Source organism: Salmo salar, chromosome ssa17 (genome assembly GCF_905237065.1).
Source record: "Salmo salar chromosome ssa17, Ssal_v3.1, whole genome shotgun sequence".
Classification (NCBI taxonomy): Eukaryota; Metazoa; Chordata; class Actinopteri; order Salmoniformes; family Salmonidae; genus Salmo; species Salmo salar.
The window spans coordinates 30,369,489-30,394,234 of NC_059458.1; the positions used below are offsets into that span (position 1 = coordinate 30,369,489).

The 24,746-nt window shown below is 45.0% G+C and overlaps 1 protein-coding gene across 2 annotated transcripts in view; it reads left to right on the plus strand.

Annotated features, from left to right (window-relative positions):
* LOC106573968 (semaphorin-5B) overlaps positions 1-24,746 on the plus strand; it is an 85,198-nt gene that overhangs the window by 17,862 nt on the left and 42,590 nt on the right. The window contains exons 2-3 of one of the 2 annotated variants that reach the window (XM_045699370.1): positions 12,556-12,645; positions 23,260-23,480. In XM_045699370.1, the coding sequence (XP_045555326.1) occupies positions 23,288-23,480 (193 nt within the window). In that variant the 5' untranslated portion in view covers positions 12,556-12,645; positions 23,260-23,287. The remainder of the gene's footprint in view (positions 1-12,555; positions 12,646-23,259; positions 23,481-24,746) is intronic. The other variant, XM_045699371.1, reaches the window with a different exon arrangement.

The window sequence follows — 24,746 nt, forward strand, 5'->3', positions numbered from 1 at the left end:
TTGAACAGTGCAGATATGCAGATAAGAGGGAGGGAGAGAGCAGTGCAGCTGTGGTCCTATTTATCATTCTGTTATCTCCCCCCCAGCCTCCTAGTCCTGTTTATCATTCTGCTATCTCCCTCCAGTCTAGTTCTGTTTATCATTCTGTTACCTTCCCCCTAGTCTAGTCATGTTTATCATTCTGCTATTTCCCCCATAGTCTTGTTTATCATTCTGTTATCTCCCCCTTAGTCGAGTCATGTTTATCATTCTGCTATCTCCCCCCTAGTCTAGTCGTGTTGCTCATTCTGTTATCTCCCCTCCTAGTCTTGTCCTGTTTATCATTCTGTTATCTTCCCCCTAGTCTTGTTTATCCTTATGTTATCTCCCCCAGCCTCCTAGTCCTGTTTATCATTCTGTTATCTCCCCCTAGTCTAGTCCTGTTTATCATTATATTATCTCCCCCCTAGTCTAGTCCTGTTTATCATTATGTTATCTCTCCCCAGTCTAGTCCTGTTTATCATTATGTTATCTCTCCCCAGTCTAGTCCTGTTTATCATGCTGTTATCTCATCCCCTAGTCTAGCCCTTTTATCATTCTGTTATCTCTCCCCAGTCTAGTCCTGTTTATCATTCGGTTATCTCCCTCCCTAGTCTCCTAGGCTAGTCCAGCCAAAGTAGCATCATTAGCTTTGGCAAATGACCCACGCAGCCATTGTGGTCCGGCCATGGCATGTTAGTGTGTCTTTTAACTGTGGCTAAACTGAGTCCATTCACTTGTAAAAGAGAGCCACCATTGGCAGATACTTGGCAAGTCAAACAGAGGAGGCTTTCACACGAGGAGCAAGGACCTTGGAGGGAAAAAATACCAAAAAAAACATCACACCGCCTCAGACATTTCTTGGCGTTGAGGAAATATTTATAGTCACATTTCAGTTGACCTAACAGAATGTGGGACACCCCTGTTCAGACTCTGAGGGTATGGGTTTTATTAGTTAGCTGTAACCTAATAATACAGCCCCATACAGCAGCCTAGTTGGGCAGTGAGGGTTGAGGAAGCCCAGAAGTTCATTTTAGAGCGATGTGTTTAGGAGGAGGGCTGTTGTTTTGCGACCCTCTTTGTTCCGGGTGGAATTTGGGGGTTACGGGGCCAGTGGAGTCCTGCCCATTCCTTTTAATCATGTTTGGAAGGAGTCCAATTCTTCCCAGAGAGGAGGAGTGGCTCTAATACAGAATATATTAAATATATTATAGATATAGATAATATTATAATATAGACAGTAAGCAAAAACACCAAGACAGGACCACATAGACATCGGGAGTCCCTATAAAACATCAAGACAGGACCACATAGAAATAGGGAGTCCCTATAAAACATCAAGACAGGACCACATAGAAATAGGGAGTCCCTATAAAACATCAAGACAGGACCACATAGAAATAGGGAGTCCCTATAAAACATCAAGACAGGACCACATAGAAATAGGGAGTCCCTATAAAACATCAAGACAGGACCACATAGAAATAGGGAGTCCCTATAAAACATCAAGACAGGACCACATAGAAATAGGGAGTCCCTATAAAACATCAAGACAGGACCACATAGAAATAGGGGGTCAGTATATCACAGTCAGGAACGTTTGTGTCATTTTAGTAATCTGGTAATGTGACTGAGCATGAACAAGTGTTGAGTGTAGTGTCCAACACAGAGACCTCACGGTCACCTGAAGGGTCATTGTATTCTCTCTACTGCAGAGAAAACAGAGGAAAGACATCTGAATTAGGAAATTGCGAGGCTTCATTGACATGTCATCGATCTGCATTAGTTTTAGAAACTCCCACCAGTCCGCTCAGTCAACAACTGGGCAGTTCTATAGATCGATCAGGGTTCGGCTACAATGGCTGTTTCCTGGTTGCAGGGTTGAGCCGTGACCGAACGCCTTTTCCCCAAACCCAATGGTTGCGTGCCACGTCATCGACTATGCCGTAGGGCACCAGATTGCTATAACATATGATGGTTAGCTGATAGGTAAAATACCTATCCAGGTGTTGTAAGCTCTTGCAAGTATCAACAACACCTGGGCAGAGGAACGTGTCCACAATGTCCGTTTTGCTTACCATGTGTATCCTCTGGGAATATGATTCCATTACAATGGATGGTTAGTGAGAGAGAGATTTCAGCGTTATACAACTTCTGCAGCTAAACTGCATGTTAAGCTTGGAATTATATATCTACGGAATTATATAGCTATGGAATTAAATATCTACGGAATGATATATCTATGGAATGATATATGTATGGAATGATTTATGTATGGAATGATATATCTATGGAATGATTTATGTATGGAATGATATATGTATGGAATGATATATGTATGGAATGATATATCTACGGAATGATATATCTATGGAATGATATATGTATGGAATGATATATGTATGGAATGATATATCTATGGAATGATATATCTATGGAATGATATATGTTTGGAATGATATATGTATGGAATGATTTATGTATGGAATGATATATGTATGGAATGATATATCTATGGAATGATATATCTATGGAATGATATATGTATGGAATGATATATCTATGGAATGATATATGTATGGAATGATTTATGTATGGAATGATATATCTATGGAATGATATATCTATGGAATGATATATCTATGGAATGATATATCTATGGAATGATATATCTATGGAATGATATATGTATGGAATGATATATCTATGGAATGATATATCTATGGAATGATATATGTATGGAATGATTTATGTATGGAATGATATATCTATGGAATGATATATCTATGGAATGATATATGTAGGTGGAGGCCTGGAGGGAAGGAAAGGGAAAAAATGATTTGTTGTTCTAAAGAACGGCTAAGTGGTTATAGTTAGTGGGCTAGGTTAAAGATCATGTGGGTGAAAGATTCCTTGGTTAAACGATGTGATGGTTAACATGCCTGACTGAACTGTGAGAACCGAACCATCCCACGATGTTTCTGAATGGCCCACTTGGCTCCAATTATACTAGGTTGCGTTCAGCGGGAACCAGCATAGCAAAATGTTTTGCAGTTGAAAATGAAAAATATGTGTTGTTATTGGAGGAGTTCAGATCATTTCTTGTCATTCCACTAACATTTTCTTCCCCACTGAACAGGGCCTAGGTTGGTTGTATGTAGGCTTTATGGAGAATGTATCTGTATTACAGAGAGGGGGTCTATTATGAAGAGGGAGTCTGCTATAGAGAGGGGGTCTGCTATAGAGAGGGGGTCTGCTATAGAGAGGGGGTCTGCTATAGAGGGGGTCTGCTATAGAGGGGGTCTGCTATAGAGAAGGGGTCTGCTATAGAGAGCGGGTCTGCTATAGAGAGGGGGTCTGCTATAGAGAGGGGGTCTGTTATAGAGAGAGGATCTGTTATAGAGAACAGGTCTGCTATAGAGAGGGGGTCTGCTATAGAGGGGGTCTGCTATAGAGAGGGGGTCTGTTATAGAGAGAGGATCTGTTATAGAGAGGGGGTCTGCTATAGAGAACAGGTCTGCTATAGAGAGGGGGTCTGCTATAGAGAGGGGGTCTGCTATAGAGAGGGGGTCTGCTATAGAGAGGGGGTCTGCTATAGAGAGGGGGTCTGTTATAGAGAGGGGGTCTGCTATAGAGAGGGGGTCTGCTATAGAGAGGGGGTCTGCTATAGAGAGGGGATCTGATATATAGAGAGAGGATCTGTTATAGAGAGGGGGTCTGCTATAGAGAGGGGGTCTGCTATAGAGAGGGGGTCTGCTATAGAGAGAGGATCTGTTATAGAGAGGGGGTCTGCTATAGAGAACAGGTCTGCTATAGAGGGGGTCTGCTAGAGAGGGGGTCTGCTATAGAGAGGGGGTCTGCTATAGAGAGGGGGGTCTGCTATAGAGAGAGGTTCTGTTATAGAGAGGGGGTCTGCTATAGAGAACAGGTCTGCTATAGAGAGGGGGTCTGCTATAGAGAGGGGGTCTGTTATAGAGAGAGGATCTGTTATAGAGAACAGGTCTGCTATAGAGAGGGGGTCTGCTATAGAGAGGGGGTCTGCTATAGAGAGGGGGTCTGCTATAGAGAGGGGGTCTGCTTAGAGAACAGGTCTGCTATAGAGAGGGGGTCTGTTATAGAGAGGGGGTCTGTTATAGAGAGGGGGTCTGCTATAGAGAACGGGTCTGCTATAGAGAGGGGGTCTGCTATAGAGAGGGGGTCTGCTATAGAGAGAGGATCTGTTATAGAGAGGGGGTCTGCTATAGAGAGGGGGTCTGCTATAGAGAGGGGGTCTGTTATAGAGAGAGGATCTGTTATAGAGAGAGGATCTGTTATAGAGAGAGGGTCTGCTATAGAGAACAGGTCTGCTATAGAGAACAGGTCTGCTATAGAGAGGGGGTCTGCTATAGAGAGGGGGTCTGTTATAGAGAGAGGATCTGTTATAGAGAGGGGGTCTGCTATAGAGAACAGGTCTGCTATAGAGAACAGGTCTGCTATAGAGAGGGAGTCTGTCATAGAGAGGGAGTCTGTCATAGAGAGGGAGTCTGTCATAGAGAGGGAGTCTGTCATAGAGAGGGAGTCTGTCATAGAGAGGGAGTCTGTTATAGAGAGGGGGTTTGCTATAGAGAGGGGGTCTGTTATAGAGAGGGGGTCTGTTATAGAGAGGGGGTCTGTTATAGAGGGGGAGTCTGGTTAAGAGAATGGTCTGGTACAGAGAGGGGTTCTGTTATAGAGAGGGGGTCTGTTATAGAGAGGGGGTCTGATTTAGAGAGGGGGTCTGTTATAGAGAGGGGGTCTGGTAGGAAGAGGGGGTTTGGTATAGAGAGGAGGACTGTTATAGAGAGGTCTGTTATAAAGAGGGTGTTTGCTTGAGAGAGGGGGTTTGCTTGAGAGAGGGGGTCTGGTATAGAGAGGAGGTCTGGTATAAAGAGGGGGTCTGGTCTTGGAGAGGGGGTCTGGTGTAGAGAGGGGGTCTGTAATAGAGTGGGGGTATGTTATAGAGAGTGGGTCTGTTATGGAGAGGGGGTCTGTTATAGAGAGGAGGACTGGTCTGAGAGAGGGGTCTGTTATAGAGAGGGGGTCTGGTTTAGAGAGGAAGTCTGCTATAGAGAGGGTCTATTATAGAGAGGGGGTCTGGTTTAGAGAGGGGTCTGGTTTAGAGAAGGGGTCTGTTATAGAGAGGGGGTCTGTTATAGAGAGGGGGTCTGTTATAGAGAGGGGGCACATTATAGAGAGGGAGTCTGGTTTAGAGAGGGGTCTGTTGAAGAGATGGGGTCTGTTAAAGAGATGGGGTCTGGTTTAGAGGGGGTCTGGTAGAGAGGGGGTCTGGTAGAGAGGGGGTCTGGTAGAGAGGGGGTCTGGCTTAGAGAGGGGTCTGGTTTAGAGAGGAGGTCTGCTATAGAGAGGGGGTCTATTATAGAGAGGAGTCTGGTTTAGAGAGGGGTCTGTTAGAGAGGGGGTCTGTTATAGAGAGTGGGTCTGGTTTAGAGAGTGGGTCTGGTTTAGAGAGGGGGTCTGGTTTAGAGTGGGGGTATGGCTTAGAGACGGGGTCTGGCTTAGAGACGGGGTCTGTTATAGAGATGGAGTCTTATAGAGAGGCGGTCTGGTTTAGAGAGGGGTCTGTTATAGAGAGGGGGTCTGGTATGCTATAGAAAGAGGGTCTGGTTTAGAGAGGGATCTGGTAGAGAGGGGTCTGGTTTAGAGAGGGATCTGGTAGAGAGGGGTCTGGTAGAGAGGGGTCTGGTAGAGAGGGGTCTGGTAGAGAGGGGTCTGGTTTAGAGAGGGGTCTGGTAGAGAGGGGTCTGGTTTAGAGAGGGATCTGGTAGAGAGGGGTCTGGTAGAGAGGGGTCTGGTGTAGAGAGGGGTCTGGTTTAGAGAGGGGTCTGGTTTAGAGAGTGGGTCTGGTAGAGAGGGGTCTGGTAGAGAGGGGTCTGGTGTAGAGAGGGGTCTGGTTTAGAGAGGGGTCTGGTTTAGAGAGTGGGTCTGGTAGAGAGGGGTTCTGGTGTAGAGAGGGATCTGGTAGAGAGGGATCTGGTTTAGAGAGGGGTCTGGTTTAGAGAGGGATCTGGTAGAGAGGGGTCTGGTTTAGAGAGGGGTCTGGTTTAGAGAGTGGGTCTGTTTAGAGAGGGGTCTGGTGTAGAGAGGGGTCTGGTTTAGAGAGGGGTCTGGTTTAGAGAGGGGTCTGGTTTAGAGAGGGGTCTGGTTTAGAGAGGGGTCTGGTGTAGAGAGGGGTCTGGTGTAGAGAGGGGTCTGGTGTAGAGAGGGGTCTGGTGTAGAGAGGGGTCTGGGTAGAGAGGGGTCTGGTGTAGAGAGGGGTCTGGTTTAGAGAGGGGTCTGGTGTAGAGAGGGGTCTGGTTTAGAGAGGGGTCTGGTAGAGAGGGGTCTGGTAGAGAGGGGTCTGGTAGAGAGGGGTCTGGTGTAGAGAGGGGTCTGGTGTAGAGAGGGGTCTGGTGTAGAGAGGGGTCTGGTTTAGAGAGGGATCTGGTAGAGAGGGGTCTGGTTTAGAGAGGGATCTGGTAGAGAGGGATCTGGTAGAGAGGGGTCTGGTGTAGAGAGGGGTCTGGTGTAGAGAGGGGTCTGGTTTAGAGGGGTCTGGTAGAGAGGGGTCTGGTGTAGAGAGGGGTCTGGTTTAGAGAGGGATCTGGTAGAGAGGGGTCTGGTAGAGAGGGGTCTGGTAGAGAGGGGTCTGGTTTAGAGAGGGGTCTGGTGTAGAGAGGGGTCTGGTGTAGAGAGGGGTCTGGTGTAGAGAGGGGTCTGGTTTAGAGAGGGGTCTGGTTTAGAGAGGGGTCTGGTTTAGAGAGGGGTCTGGTTTAGAGAGGGGTCTGGTGTAGAGAGGGGTCTGGTTTAGAGAGGGGTCTGGTTTAGAGAGGGGTCTGGTGTAGAGAGGGGTCTGGTGTAGAGAGGGGTCTGGTGTAGAGAGGGGTCTGGTGTAGAGAGGGGTCTAGTTTAGAGAGGGGTCTAGTTTAGAGAGGGGTCTAGTTTAGAGAGTGGGTCTGGTTTAGAGAGGGGTCTGGTTTAGAGAGGGGTCTGGTTTAGAGAGGGGTCTAGTTTAGAGAGGGGTCTGGTTTAGAGAGGGGATCTGGTTTAGAGAGGGGTCTAGTTTAGAGAGTGGGTCTGTTTAGGAGTAGCAGTAGTTAAGTCAGAACAGAGTTTTTAAACAGCTCACAGAACACGTAACACAGTGACATTTAAAATAAAACTAATCTCCTGTTTTAGATTAGCATGTTTGTCCACTTCCTAAAACGTTGTTTATTCCTTCCCATCAAAAGGTTATTTGTCTTCAAATAATGTGCTTAGCTGATAGGGAGAGTCGTAGTAGAAGACAGACCAGGATTGAGCAGGCTGAGCGACTTCACCTCGAAATCTCTTCTACCAGTAATTCACATGGTTAACTTTCATGATTATCTCATGTTTATTTACTTTGTAGAAATCATTACATGGCAGACAGACGCACACACACATACGCCCCACACACACGCAGACACACAAACACCCAGCTAGTACGTGCAGCGCAGGCTTATGGAGGAGGTGGGTCAGCTTGGTCTTCCATGTTAATTGACAACCAGTTCAGTGGAGTTCATGAGTTGTGGTTTGATTTGATTAGGATCTCCCATTAGCCCACGCCAATGGGGACCGCTATTCTAACTGGGGTCCGACACCGAACGAAAAATACATTACAGACAAAAGACTTTACAATTTACATACATTTAAAAACATTAACATGTAGCGTGTGTGTGTGTGCATACACACAACCAGTAGGTCACATGTCAGTACATACACACAACCAGTAGGTCACATGTCAGTACATACACACAACCAGTAGGTCACATGTCAGTACATACACACAACCAGTAGGTCACATGTCAGTACATACACACAACCAGTAGGTCACATGTCAGTACATACACACAACCAGTAGGTCACATGTCAGTACATACACACAACCAGTAGGTCACATGTCAGTACATACACACAACCAGTAGGTCACATGTCAGTACATACAACCAGTAGGTCACATGCCAGTACTTACACACAACCAGTAGGTCACATGCCAGTACATACACACAACCATTAGGTCACATGTCAGTACATACACACAACCAGTAGGTCAAATGTCAGTACATACACACAACCAGTAGGTCAAATGTCAGTACATACACACAACCAGTAGGTCACATGTCAGTACATACACACAACCAGTAGGCCACATGTCAGTACTTACACACAACCAGTAGGCCACATGTCAGTACATACACACAACCAGTAGGTCACATGTCAGTACATACACACAACCAGTAGGTCACATGTCAGTACATACAACCAGTAGGTCACATGTCAGTACTTACACACAACCAGTAGGTCACATGTCAGTACTTACACACAACCAGTAGGTCACATGTCAGTACTTACACACAACCAGTAGGTCACATGTCAGTACATACACACAACCAGTAGGTCACATGTCAGTACATACACACAACCAGTAGGTCACATTGGGGAGAGGCGTTGTGCTGTGAGGTGTTGCTTTATTTGTTTTTTGAGGTTTGTGGTTCACTTGCGCTATATAAGATGGAAGGGAGTTCCATGCGCTCATGGCTCTATATAATACTGTACGTTTCCTTGAATTTGTTCTGGGCCTGGGGACTGTGAAAAGACCCCTGGTGGCATGTCTGGTGGGGTACACAGCCACTTAGTACTACAGTCCTTCTCCAGGAGCGCGGGGTTCTCCCCGGGGAGCGTGGGGTTCTCCCCGGGGAGTGTGGGAAACACAGAGGCACCCTCAGAGATGTCACACACTCTCATAATCCCATGTAAAGCCGTGTGTGTGTGTGTGTGTGTGAGAGAGAGAGAGCGATTTGGATTGGCAACAGACCTGGCTTCAAATAGTATTTGTTTTCTTTCAAATACTTCAGCTGTGCTTGATTGAGCTTGCCTGCACAATGTAACTAACAAAATAGTCCCAAAAGAGCAAACTGCAAACCCCGTCCATCTGGCATCTCCAGGAAGGCTCAATCAAACCCTCACAGCATTTGAAAGAAAACAAACACTATTTGAACACCGGTCTGATTGGGGCGAAACCCCTGTCAATCTGCTACCCAATTACCCAGCCTCAGTCCCCTTGTAATTGCGTAATTTACGTGTCAAGAAGTTGCCGTCATTCAGTACAAAAAAAACTGGAGGGAGCTGACACCTGTTCCCCTATTCAAGTCAACGAACAAAGCGGTCAGAACATTGGTCCTCGCCTGGGTCTGCCTCTCTCTGCCCCTCTGTGCCTCTGTCTGTCTGTCTCTCTCCCTGTCTCTCTGCCCCCTCTCACAGCCAGAGCTCTTCTAGCAACAAAGGCAAGTTCAGCAATTGAATGGCAGCACGAGTTGGTTCATTAATCATCACAAGTTCACAACTGCTGAGCACCCAGCAGGTTGCAGCCAGGGCCTTCGGTCTCCAGAGTCCAGTTCATTCTCTCGGTTGGATAAGGGGCACCGTGACGAAAGAACTGAACAGACCCACCCACACAATGACCTGAGGTTGACATTAGATGCTGATGTTGGGTCACGGTGCCCTTTGGGACACAGCCACCGTAGGAAGGTGTCAGTCTGAATCCTGGGCTGAATGCTCTCTCTTCTGCCTGATAGCAGCCATTAGCTGAGTGACTCCGGGACCAGGGAGATGGGGACCAGGGAGACAGGGACCAGTGACTCAGGGATGCAGGGACTCAGGGACCAGAGAGATGGGGACCAGGGAGATGGGGACCAGGGAGATGGGGACCAGGGAGACAGAGACCAGGGACTCAGGGATGCAGGGACTCAGGGATGCAGGGACTCAGGGATGCAGGGACTCAGGGACCAGGGAGACGGGGACCAGGGAGATAGAGACCAGGGAGACAGAGACCAGGGACTCAGGGATGCAGTGACTCAGGGATGCAGGGACTCAGGGACCAGGGAGATGGGGACCAGGGAGACGGGGACCAGGGAGATAGAGACCAGGGAGACAGAGACCAGGGACTCAGGGATGCAGGGACTTAGGGACCAGGGAGACAGGGATCATTATCCAGGCTCAGCTGTACCACTCTGAAGCACAAAGTAGATAGAGACTTGCATCAAGCCTTTAGAAGTCAAAAAGACCAAAGTTATCATGCTGTTTTGCTGTATTGTTGGTTTTTGTGGAAGGTACATAAAGGCTTGAATGGGAGGCATGTATAGATGTCGGATCTTAATTTGATCACCCTGTTGCTGCATCAATATTTTCCTGCTGTGAGAAACTGGTCAAATTGAGATCTTATATCTGTACATTGCTTTTGGCTGTTGTTCCTCGATATTTTGAAACACTTAAATGTACTATTGATGTGGCATAATGTCCCAGATGAGAAAATACATAGTTAAGTTATAGACTGTTTTCTCTGCTACCTCACGGCAATTTACATTGTACACTGCTGCTACGTGCTATTTATTTGTTATCTATGCAAAGTCCCCCACCTACATGTACATATTACCTCAACTAACCTGTACCCCCGCACACTGACTCGGTACTCGATACCCCCTGTATATAACCCCGTTATTGTTATTCTTATTGTGTTACTTTTTATTATGACTTTTTATGTTAGCCGACTTGGTAAATATTTTCTTCCTCTTGAACTGCACTGTTGGTTAAGGGCTTGTAAGTAAGCATTTCACGGTAAAGTCTACACTTGTTGTATTCGGCGCATGTGGCAAATAAAGTTTGATTTGATTATGCCCTCGAAGCCGGTGTTTGCAGAGAATATTGGCACAGGTGTTGTTAGGCCCAAGACAAAGTTGTGCCAATATATCCTCCAAACACCGGCTTCGAGGGCATTTTCACTTTTATACTATGAGTTACCAACATATTCAAATAATGACTGACATATTTTCATTAAAAACATTATTTTGATGAATGTATTCATACTATTCAATCCTTCCATGATATATAGTCCCGACACAATCTAGGGTTCCTACCCAAGCCGACTGGTCGTTTGTTCTATCGGTTCGGTTGCCTGACCCAGTTGTTAAGTTTCTTTGTTCTAAATCTATGGAGTTGTTCGTTCTAATGATGGCTGGCAACGTTCTTATACCTTGCTTGCTAGCTAGCCAAATTCGGCGAACACAGTCACGTGCAGCTAGAATAATAGCAAAGTAGCTGCGTTTGTGTTTGTTTAAGCTGTTGTCTAGTGATTGTTTTGGGATACATCTATAACAACGAGCTAATGATGAGCAATTTCGCCTGACATAGAACATTTGCTCTCTCTCCAGGACACTGTTCAGAGGAGCTAGCCAACTACACAGCTAACATAATCACTTAAAACTGAAGCTGGAATGACAGCAAACTAACTGCATTTCTTTGTATATATCCATAAAAAAATTCCTGATTCATGATTTCAGCTGGCTGAGAAAAGCTGCCAGTCTGTCTGTTTTGACCCGAATCCCGACATATTCATTACCCTAGTACACCTGGAGATCAAAATTTCAATATTGAAACAATGTTGGAAATGTCAGAGAGACAGACAGCAAGTTTATTACAAGTCTGCGCTGTTGAAAACCAAATGTTAGTCTAAAAGAAATGGGAGATAATGTCTAGATGCTTTTTACAGGGTAGATCTAGTATATAAATTGCCTGGCTGGGCTGATGAGACAGTGGATTGCACAGTCAGATGGAACAGAGTAAATAGGCATTTCAACATCATAGATTTAGCCGGTGGAATAGACACCGGCTGGAATACGGTTTTAGCCAATCAGCATCCAGGATTAGACCCACCCATTGTATAACACTGCATACTGTCTGATACAACATTCACAGTCTTAGCCCTATCATATACTTAAGCAATAAGGCCAGAGGAGGTGTGGTATAGGGCCAATATACCACGGCTACGGGCTGTTCGTATGTTCGACGCAATGCGGAGTGCCTGGACACAGCCCTTAGCCGTGGTATATTGGCCATATATCACAAACCCCCGAGGAACCTTATTGCTATTATAAACTGGTTACCAACGTAATTAGAGCAGTAAAACTAAACGTTTTGACATACCCATGGTATACGGTGTGATATACCATGGCTTTAAGCCAATCAGAATTCAGGGCTCAAACCACCCAGTTTATAAAGTACAATATATCATTAATTCAAAGAATATCTCACTGATTCATCTCATTGTTGTCATGTAAATGTGTGTCTTGAAGATGTTGCTTGATAGTAATGGTGTGGATATGGAAAGGTACTCTGTTGTCCATGTCCAGCAGAGACGAGGCTCCCTGCTTTCTTAACGAAAGAATGAAATAAATGATCCTACTCCACTCACTGATCAGATTAGCAAAGTGATCTTGTTTATGTGGTTTTAAACAGACACCTTGCCAGCATGTAGAATGTTAGGTTGAGTTAAAACAGGGACAAGTCGTGGTAGCCTGCCAGTAGGAGCAGCCTTTTAGCCGGGACAGAGTGAGTGTGAGGGGAGACTTCACAGGTCGGTGTTTAGCTACAGCATTAGAGGGAACAACAGAACACAACAGGTCAGGGCAGGAAATCAATAAAGACTTACACACTGGTGATTTACAGGGAAACATCTGGGGAAAGAGCAGTTAGTAGCAGGTCACTGGAGCCTGGACTGGGACTGGAGAACATGAGATGTTTACTTGTTTTGTCCATGTAAGTATCTAAGTGTATACTTGTTTTGTCCATGTAAGTATCTAATTGTATGCTTGTTTTGTCCAGGTAAGTATCTGTAAGTGTATACTTGTTTTGTCCATGTAAGTATCTAAGTGTATGCTTGTTTTGTCCAGGTAAGTATCTGTAAGTGTATACTTGTTTTGTCCATGTAAGTATCTAAGTGTATACTTGTTTTGTCCAGGTAAGTATCTGTAAGTGTATACTTGTTTTGTCCATGTAAGTATCTAAGTGTATGCTTGTTTTGTCCAGGTAAGTATCTGTAAGTGTATACTTGTTTTGTCCATGTAAGTATCTAAGTGTATGCTTGTTTTGTCCAGGTAAGTATCTGTAAGGATATGCTTTTTTTTGGTCCACACGTGTGCTTTCTCTTTTCTGAGATTACATGAAGTGAATACAATTCGTTTTTTTGTTTTTTATTCAGGAAACATTCAGGAAAACGTAGCGTTTTGGTCTCATAAAGAGTTTTCATTATGAGAAGTGCATTGTATTTATTATCATGGCGATAGGAATCTATGTTTCAAGGGAGCCCTGACCAAAATATATTATCATAATGGTGAATAAAGGTAGCAGCATAATGGTGTATAAAGGTAGCAGCATAATGGTGTATAAAGGTAGCAGCATAATGGTGTATAAAGGTAGCAGCATATTGGTGTATAAAGGTAGCAGCATAATGGTGTATAAAGGCAGTAGCATAATGGTGTTTAAAGGCAGCAGCATAATGGTGTTTAAAGGTAGCAGCATAATGGTTTATAAAGGTAGCAGCGTAATGGTGTATAAAGGTAGCAGCATAATGGTTTATAAAGGTAGCAGCGTAATGGTGTATAAAGGTAGCAGCATAATGGTCTATAAAGGTAGCAGCATAATGGTGTATAAAGGTAGCAGCATATTGGTGTATAAAGGTAGCAGCATAATGGTGTATAAAGGCAGTAGCATAATGGTGTTTAAAGGCAGCAGCATAATGGTGTTTAAAGGTAGCAGCATAATGGTTTATAAAGGTAGCAGCGTAATGGTGTATAAAGGTAGCAGCATAATGGTTTATAAAGGTAGCAGCGTAATGGTGTATAAAGGTAGCAGCATAATGGTGTGTAAAGGTAGCAGCATAATGGGGTATAAAGGTAGCAGCATAATGGTATATATTGTGGTGTCATTTCACACACATTAACTGGTTAATCAGATTTATACTTTTTCTTCAAACTTCACTCCAGGTCCTCGCTATTTGTTGCTCTCCAAATCCTTTTAATTCCATTCCGTTTCGTCCATAAAACCAACATTTAATTTCCCAAATGAGGCATTAGTTCAGAGTCAACCAAGTGCTAATGTAGTTACAATGTTAGTAATAGATTGATAGAAGGAACACTTCTCTGAGAATTAGCCATAAGTGAAATAGTTGACATTCTGAAACCTTTAACAAGGCACATTTCAGGGAACTGCCAGTCTGGTGTGGTAGTTGTTGAGTCTAGACTTTCATTGGCCAAAAACATGTAAAGCATCTCATGGCTGTGAAAGAAAGGAGGGATAGATTCTGTCTGCCATGACTTGCTTTGCTCCCTCTCCAGAGAGAGTGCGTTGTCATTCCATGTAAAAGCTGTGGTCCCACTTTAACCAAACAACCGTTTTAAAACATTTTTAAGACATTCACAAATGCTTCACAGATCATTCATCAATAAATGCTATGTAAAGGATGGTAAAAGGGTTATGCCACATATCCAGATATATCCTTAACACCTGTTATATAGTGTGACTTTGCTTATAAAACATTTGTGAAGCATCTACGAAGGCCTTATAAAGGTTTTACAAAGCCTTCATTAAGCGTTGACTTTAAAGATGCTGTTTGTTGACCAACTGGTCATTAAGTCACTGTTAGCAGCACATCCTCATTGTTCCATATAGTATATACAGTACTGTAGTCCCACGGCTGTCCCAGACAGGCCACCAACGCAGCGTTTATCCACTCCTTCCATCTTCCCAGGGGGTTTTCACCATGGTTCACACATCATCTCTCGCTCTACCCAGTAGTTAGACTGTCTCATCTTTCACAGATCATCACATTTCATACGTCCATAAAAGGATTTGGCATCCGTATAAAGGACCTTTATGTGCTTTTATAACACATTGTCTTCTTCTTTTATATATTTTCTCCTCCCTCCCTCCCCGTCTCTTTCACTCTCTCTTCCTCTCTTTGGTTAAGGCTCATATCTGAATGGAGCTGGATCATAGAGGGCTCTAGAGATGCCACCCCTGGTTTGGGAGTAGGCTTTAGAGGGATTTTGTGGGTCTGGGCCATTGAGGTGGATTAGACATGGTCAATACAGACCTGACTTTAGGGGGTCTGGAGAGAGAGGAGGGAGAATGAGATAGGGTAGGAGGACTGTCTGTGGCAGGCCAGAGGAGAACGGGTAACGCTCATTAGAAGATGTGGAGGGAGTGTGTGTATGGGGAAGGTGTGTGGGTGTTTGGGTTACAGCTACAGACACCCTCCTATCAGGGCCATGTCTGCCTCAAAACCCCCCAGGCTACAGAGCAGTCCAGCCCCTACTCTCCCCTGTCTGTCTGGACCAGCCCCTACTCTCCAGTCTCTGTCTAGACCAGCCCCTACTCTCCCCTGTCTGTCTGGATCAGTCCCTACTCTCCCTGTCTGTCTGGATCAGCCCCTACTCTCCCCTGTCTGTCTAGCCCAGCCCCTACTCTCCCCTGTCTGTCTGGACCAGCCCCTACTCTCCCCTGTCTGTCTAGCCCAGCCCCTACTCTCCCCTGTCTGTCTGGACCAGCCCCTACTCTCCCCTGTCTGTCTGGACCAGCCCCTACTCTCCCCTGTCTGTCTGGACCAGCCCCTACTCTCCCCTGTCTGTCTGGACCAACCCCTACTCTCCCCTGTCTGTCTAGACCAGCCCCTACTCTCCCCTGTCTGTCTGGACCAGCCCATACTCTCCCCTGTCTGTCTGGACCAGCCCCTACTCTCCCCTGTCCGTCTGGACCAGCCCCTACTCTCCCCTGTCCGTCTGGACCAGCCCCTACTCTCCCCTGTCCGTCTGGACCAGCCCCTACTCTCCCCTGTCCGTCTGGACCAGCCCCTACTCTCCCCTGTCCGTCTGGACCAGCCCCTACTCTCCCATGTCCGTCTGGACCAGCCCCTACTCTCCAGTGTCTGTCTAGACCAGCCCCTACTCTCCCCTGTCTGTCTGGACCAGCCCCTACTCTCCCCTGTCCGTCTGGACCAGCCCCTACTCTCCCCTGTCCGTCTGGACCAGCCCCTACTCTCCCCTGTCTGTCTGGACCAGCCCCTACTCTCCCCTGTCTGTCTGGACCAGCCCCTACTCTCCCCTGTCTGTCTGGACCAGCCCCTACTCTCCCCTGTCTGTCTGGACCAGCCCCTACTCTCCCCTGTCTGTCTAGACCAGCCCCTACTCTCCCCTGTCTGTCTGGACCAGCCCATACTCTCCCCTGTGTGTCTGGACCAGCCCATACTCTCCCCTGTTTGTCTGGACCAGCCCCTACTCTCCCCTGTCCGTCTGGACCAGCCCCTACTCTCCCCTGTCCGTCTGGACCAGCCCCTACTCTCCCCTGTCCGTCTGGACCAGCCCCTACTCTCCCCTGTCCGTCTGGACCAGCCCCTACTCTCCCCTGTCCGTCTGGACCAGCCCCTACTCTCCCCTGTCTGTCTGGACCAGCCCCTACTCTCCCCTGTCTGGAGTCATGAGCTCTGAACTACTGCTATTCTCTCTCTTTAACTGGTGGAGAGCCATTGGCTAGAAGCCTAAACACTTCTCCATACTGAGATCCAGAGGTGTAAAGTAGTTAAGTAAAAATACTTTAAAGTATTACTTAAGTAGTTTTTTGGGGTATTCATACTTTACTTTACTATTCATATTTTTGGCAACTTTTACTTTTACTTCACTACATTCCTAAAAAAAATAATGTTCCCCTTTTACATTTTGACAGGAAAAGGGTCCAATTCACACACTTCAAGAGAACATCCCTGGTCATCCCTACTGCTTCTGACCTAGCAGACTCACTAAACAGAAATGCTTCTTTGTAAATGATGTCTGAGTTTTGTAGTGTGCCCTTGGCTATCTGTCTCAATAAAAAATATACTTTTACTTTTGATACTTAATTACATTTTAGCAATTGCATTTACGTTTGATACTTAAGTATATTTTAAAACCAAATACTTGTAGACTTTTACTCAAGTAGTATATTACTGGGTGACTTTCACTTTTACTTGAGTCATTTTCTATCAAGGTATCTTTACTTCTGCTCAAGTATGACAATTGAGTACTTTTTCCACCACTGCTGAGATCTAACATCTATCCATAACTGGTGGAGAACCATTAGGTAGAAGTCTAAACACTTCTCCATTAGAGATGTAACATCTATCCATAACTGGTGGAGAACCATTAGGTAGAAGTCTAAACACTTCTCCATTAGAGATGTAACATCTATACATAACTGGTGGAGAACCATTAGGTAGAAGTCTAAACACTTCTCCATACTGAGATGTAACATCTATCCATAACTGGTGGAGAACCATTAGGTAGAAGTCTAAACACTTCTCCATACTGAGATGTAACATCTATCCATAACTGGTGGAGAACCATTAGGTAGAAGTCTAAACACTTCTCCATTAGAGATGTAACATCTATCCATAACTGGTGGAGAACCATTAGGTAGAAGTCTAAACACTTCTCCATACTGAGATGTAACATCTATCCATAACTGGTGGAGAACCATTAGGTAGAAGTCTAAACACTTCTCCATTAGAGATGTAACATCTATCCATAACTGGTGGAGAACCATTAGGTAGAAGTCTAAACACTTCTCCATACTGAGATGTAACATCTATCCATAACTGGTGGAGAACCATTAGGTAGAAGTCTAAACACTTCTCCATACTGAGATGTAACATCTATACTTAACTGGTGGAGAACCATTAGGTAGAAGTCTAAACACTTCTCCATACTGAGATGTAACATCTATACATAACTGGTGGAGAGCCATTGGCTAGAAGTTTCCAAGCTGTGAGACTGTGACACGGACTACTAGCCTTTATTGTCCAGTTTGATTCATGGTTCTTCAGAACTGTATGCCATGGGCTCTGGTCCAAAGTAGTGCACTATATAGGGAATAGGGTGCCATTTGGGATGCACCCACTGTGTAGGGCAGCAGTGAATAAAGATCCGTTTAATGAGTAGCTTGCCTGGTCAGGACTCAGAACCAATGACCAATTAGAGACAACAGAGGGCCTGGAGTAAAGCCTATAATCAAAGTTGTGTTGCATGATTGATTTATTGCTGGCTGGTTGGTAGGAGGGTCTGGACTGTGTCTGGGTTCCACAGCCTCTAGGTCAGGTGTTTAAATACAGAGAGAGAGACGAAGCACACTCCCATACTCTGATTGGTGGGTTGAGTGTCTGGGGTATGTGTGTAATATATGGACACACCGATTCATTCCAGGGTTTTTCTTTATTTGTAATATTTTCTACATTGTAGAATAATAGCGAAAACATCAACACTATGAAATAACACATATGGAATCATGTAGTAACCAAAAAAGTGTTAAACAAATCAAAATATATTTTCTATTTGAGATTCTTCAAAGTAGCCACCGTTTGCCTTGATGACAGCTTTGCACACGCTTGGCATTCTCTCAACCAGCTTCATGAGGTAGTCATCTGGAATGCATTTCAATTAACAGGTGTGCCTTGTTAAAAGTTAATTTGTGGAATTACTTTATGTATAGATGTTAGATATCAAATGGAGAAGTGTTTAGGCTTCTACCTAATGGTTCTCCACCAGTTATGTATAGATGTTACATCTCAGTATGGAGAAGTGTTTAGACTTCTACCTAATGGTTCTCCACCAATTATGGATAGATGTTAGATCTCAGTATGGAGAAGTGTTTAGACTTCTACCTAATGGTTCTCCACCAGTTATGGATAGATGTTAGATCTCAGTATGGAGAAGTGTTTAGACTTCTACCTAATGGTTCTCCACCAGTTATGGATAGATGTTACATCTCTAATGGAGAAGTGTTTAGACTTCTACCTAATGGTTCTCCACCAGTTATGGATAGATGTTAGATCTCAGTATGGAGAAGTGTTTAGACTTCTCATTTGAAGGTGTTGGTAATGAAGAATGTATTACCTCAGTCTCTGTTTTAACAAGGAACTCAATGTGCTCATCTCTCACTACAGTCAAAGTGAGGGGCTACAGCCCATTGATTGTGCCTGTGAGGAAATGCTAAATATACACTGAGTGTACAAAACCTTACAGACTGACCAGGTGAATCCAGGTGGAAGCTAGGATCCCTTATTGATGTCGCCTGTTAAATCCATTGGTGTCAACACGGGCCAGCTTCCCTGTGGAACACTTTCAACACCTTGTAGAGTCCATGCCCCGACGAATTGAGGCTGTTCTGAGGGCTAAGGGGGATGCAACTCAATATTAGGAAGGTGTTCCTAATGTTATGTACACTCAGTGTACAACATGTATAGGCTACATCACAAACTCTTAATTAAGACACTCTTTTAAAAATGCATCTGTTCATAATCATCCACATCACTAATCATCTCCATCAGCAATACGTGTTGTTACCATGACAACCTGCTGTATCTACTGCCATAATCAACAGAAGGAGACCCTCCCTTCTCTTCCAAGATACCTGACTCTGATCATGTACACACACCCCTGGCAGCTGCTTGGCACCCAAGCACCAAGTCATTACAGTTGTGGCTGAACGCCTCTTATGGTTCACTGCCAACATTAATGATCAACTTTACTTTGTTAAAAACTCTCCAGTCCTTCAGCCACTACAACAAGGACATTGGGAAGAGAGGGAATGTGAGAAGGAGCATGCCCGCCTGCCTGCCAGCTGTGTGTGTGTGTGTGTGTGTGTGTGTGTGTGTGTGTGTGTGTGTGTGTGTGTGTGTGTGTGTGTGTGTGTGTGTGTGTGTGTGTGTGTGTGTGTGTGTGTGGTGTTTTCCTCTGAGATGTACAGTACAGTGTGTGTGCCAGCTTCTGCTGATGCCCATGGTGATAGTGGGGCATTAAGCACCCAGATGGTTTTAGACTGGACTTGTGCCAAGTTGCCAACTCCAGTGGTCTCCGAGGCTGCTGTGAGCAGCTAGCTAGGGCCAGATGTTTAGGACTGCAGCAACTTACGCTTGATGCATCCTTTTCCCTTCACTTGCTCCAGATCTTTAAAGAGGAATGAGGGTTCCACATCTGTGCCCACAACGTGCAAGAGAGACACACGGTTGAATAACTACACCAGAAGTTTACAGTAACAGATGCAGTGTAAATGTTTGAGTCTGTCTGTCTTGGGGGTGTTGGGAGCAGAACAGAAGAAGAATGTCAGTCTCTGACGGACTAATATACACTGTTCTATTCTAGACTATTCTATACAATTCTATTTTATACTATACTATTCTATTCTAGACTATACTATTCTATTTTATTTTATACTATTCTATTCTATTCTAGACTATTATATACTATTCTATTTTATACTATACTATTCTATTCTACACTATTCTATACTATTCTATTTTATACTATTGTATACTATTCTATTTTATACTATTCTATTCTAGACTATTCTATTTTATACTATTTTATACTATTCTATTTTATACTATTCTATTCTACACTATTCTATTCTAGACTATTCTATACTATTCTATACTAAACTATTCTATACTAAACTATTCTATACTATTCAAATCAAATCAAACGCTATTTGTCACATGCGCCAAATACAAGTGTAGACTTTACCGTTGTCACGTCCTGACCAGTAAAGAGGTTATTTTGTTATTATAGTATGGTCAGGGCGTAGCAGGGGGGTGGTTGTTTTGTGTGTTTTGGGATTTGGGGTTTGATCTATGTTATCTATTTCTATGTTTTCCTTTCTAGTTCTTCTATTTCTATGTTGTGTATGTTTGGGTTGATCTCTAATTGGAGGCAGCTGATCCTCGTTGCCTCTGATTAGAGATCATATTTAAGTAGGGTTTTTTTCTTCATGGGTTTTGTGGGCAGTTGTTTCCGTGTATAGTCTGAGCACCTTACAGGACTGTTTTTCGTCGTTTGTTTGTATGAGTATTTTTCCTTTCTTTAATAAATAAGAAGATGAGCAATTTCACCGCTGCATATTGGTCCGATGATTTCTCCTTCTCAGACGATGAACTTTATGACAGAACTACCCACCAACCGTGAAATGCTTACTTACAAGCCCTTAACCAACAGTGCAGTTCAAGAAGAAGAAAATATTTACAAAGTGGACTAAAATAAAAGGTAATAATAAAAAGTAACACAATAAGAATAACAATGAGGCTATATACAGGGGGCACCTGTACCGAGTCAGTGTGCGGGGGTACAAGGTAGTTGAGGTAATCTTTACATGTAGGTGGGGGCGAAGTGACTATGCATAGGTAACAAACAAACTGCGAGTAGCAGCAGTGTACAAAAGGAGGGGGGGTCAATGTAAATTGTCCGGTGGCGATTTATATGAATTGTTCAGCAGTCTTATGGCTTGGGGGTAGAAGCTGTTGAGGAGCCTTTTGGTCATAGACTTGGTGCTCAGGTATTCTATACTAAACTATTCAATACTAATCTATTCTACATTAAACTATTCTACACTAAACTATTCTATACTATAATAAACTATTCTATTCTAAACTATTATATTGTAAACTATTATATTGTAAACTATTCTATACTAAACTATTCTATACTAAACTATTATATTGTAAACTATTCTATACTAAACTATTCTACACTCATCTATACTATACTAAACTATTCTAAAATAAACTATTCTATACTGAACTATTCTATACTAAACTATTATATTCTCTGGAAATGGGCCATTGTTCTCTATTCTATTGGCTAAAGGGGATGAAGGTGGACCAGATACTATTTCCTCAACCCCTGCTTGTCTAGCTTCATACCACACACCGTTTCCTCACTCCCTGCTTGTCTAGCTTCATACCACTTACTGTTTCCTCAACCCCTGCTTGTCTAGCTTCATACCACACACTGTTTCCTCAACCCCTGCATCATACCACACACTGTTTCCTCAACCCCTATAAGTCTAGCTTCATACCACACACTGTTTCCTCAACCCCTATATGTCTAGCATCATAGCACACACTGTTTCCTCAACCCCTGCTTGTCTAGCTTCATACCATACACTGTTTCCTCACTCCCTGCTTGTCTAGCTTCATACCACACACTGTTTCCTCAACCCCCTGCTTGTCTAGCTTCATACCACACACTGTTTCCTCAACCCCTGCTTGTCTAGCTTCATACCACACACTGTTTCCTCAACCCCCTGCTTGTCTAGCTTCATACCACACACTGTTTCCTCAACCCCTGCTTGTCTAGCTTCATACCACACACTGTTTCCTCACTCCCTGCTTGTCTAGCTTCATACCACACACCGTTTCCTCAACCCCTGCTTGTCTACCTTCATACCACACACTGTTTCCTCAACCCCTATATGTCTAGCTTCATACCACACACCATTTCCTCAACCCCTGCATATCTACCTTCATACCACACACGTTTCCTCAACTCCTGCACATCTAGCTTCATACCACACACCATTTCCTCAACCCCTATATGTCTAGCTTCCTACCACACACCGTTTCCTCAACCCCTGCTTGTCTACCTTCATACCACACACCGTTTCCTCAATCCCTGCATGTCTAGCTTCCTACCACACACTGTTTCCTCAACCCCTGCATATCTACCTTCATACCACACACCGTTTCCTCAACCCCTATATGTCTAGCTTCATACCACACACCGTTTCCTCAACCCCTGCATATCTACCTTCATACCACACACTGTTTCCTCAACTCCTGCACGTCTAGCTTCCTACCACACACCGTTTCCTCAACCCCTGCATGTCTACCTTCATACCACACACCGTTTCCTCAACCTCTGCTTGTCTACCTTCATACCACACACCGTTTCCTCAACCCCTGCATGTCTAGCTTCATACCACACACCGTTTCCTCAACCCCTGCATATCTATCTTCATTTGAATGAATGTGTGTGATTATTAGTAATGACAGGATAAGTTTGCATGTTGGGGTTTGGGATAGGGGGAGTAGCTCAATTACTGTTGCGTTGCTATAACCTTTGACCCCGCTAATGTCATTTGGGTCAGCGTTGGTGGCCACTCACTCCAGCTCTGCACAATGTCAGCACACTAGACAGGTGTCAATTGGCCAGCCCATAAAACGGTCAAAAGTACAAGGCCCAGGGGTCAGGAAGGCTTGGGATCACTAAAAGGTTGAAATGAAATGATCAGATTTGTTAAATGGATCTATTCTGGCATAGAGATAATACATAGTATTATCTATGGTCTGTGGTGTTCAGTTGACACGTTGCTCTTTCTACCTTTATTTCCCATATCTTTCAAGGAGTAAAAATATCTAAAAGCTCAAATACATTTTATACAGAAGACATTGTCGCTCTAGTTGTCTTTTGCTGCACTTTACTGTCTAAGTGGTGATTGGCTGTCTGTATGTTATAACCAATCGTCATTGGCCATGTGTATGTTTGACTGACAGCTCTGTCCTTCTTCCCTCAGGTGTGTCCTGTGAGGACCAGTTAGAGGTATGGTGGGCGTGGTTGGCCCCGTAACCATGGCGACGTCTCTGTGGGAGGTTGTGTCCCATCCTCCCGTTGGTCTACTGCTGCTCCTCTGCCTGCCACTCTGTCTATGCCAGCAGCCATTGGTCAACTTTGAGAGCCCGTCCCAGCCCCTACCGGAGTGTAGCAGGAAAGTTCATCCCATCGTCCCATACAAAGGTGAGCACATTAGATACTTTGAGCATCTGCCTGACTCTGCCTGTTGTGCCGGATAGGCAGGGTTTGCATTTTTGAGAGTATGCAATTGGTTCCGGTGCTCCAGGCAGCTCAGTCAAGCATAGCGAAAGTATTTGACAGATTTCCAATACCATTTTGCAAATCTACTCCTCACTAGCATCATCATTCCAATGAGACGTTTCACAATGGTTTGCTATTCACTGCTATCTCCTCTGAGGATTCTGCAGCCTCATCCTTCTCAATCACTCCTCTGCCCAGAAAGCCAGCTATATGGGTCTGGCCCAAGAGAAACCGAAAGGACAGCAACATTTTGTGATTGTAGATAATTGGACTCCTCTCATTTCTGGTGCCTTTTCTCTTTTGAGAGAGCTGTCTATTCTTTCTCTCTCTCATCCCAAAAACCCCTCCCTCGCTCCTTCCCTCCACAGTCAGCTCTTTTCAGGGTTCCATTATCGAGAGAGAGAGAGAGAGAGAGAGGGAGAGAGAGAGAGACTACTTTCCACTCCATTTGGATGTCTGTTAGAAAGTGTCTGTTCTTTGCCAGGATGCTCCCACCCCCCCCCTCTCAGGGGTGTAGTTTCTGAAAGGGGTCTGAGGAGAGGAGGTGGGGGAGGAAGAGAGGGGAGAATGGTAAACTGTCCTGTCATTCAACTGTCAATCATCAGACACTTGTCACACTTGTCACATGCTGGTTCAATGTGGCTGAGACTGGCATCACTATATACCTCAGGGAACACTGCTGTCTGCTATTGTTGTCTTACTGGAGACCGGATGGGCAACTCTGATGTGGGTGGGGCCACAAGAAATCTGAACTCATCATGAGGGGCCACTGTGGCTCGCGGGTCTGCGTACCCACACAGGGCTCCCGAGTGGCTCGCGGGTCTGCCTACCCACACAGGGCTCCCGAGTGGCTCGCGGGTCTGCCTACCCACACAGGGCTCCCGAGTGGCTCGCGGGTCTGCCTACCCACACAGGGCTCCCGAGTGGCTCGCGGGTCTGCGTACCCACACAGGGCTCCCGAGTGGCTCGCGGGTCTGCCTACCCACACAGGGCGCCCGATTGGCTCGTGGGTCTGCCTACCCACACAGGGCTCCCGAGTGGCTCGCGGGTCTGCCTACCCACACAGGGCTCCTGAGTAGCGCAGCGGTCTAAGGCACTGCATCTCAGTGCTCGAGGTGTCACTACAGACACCCTGGTTCGATTCCAGGCTGTATCACAACCGGCTGTGATTGGGAGTCCCATAGGGCG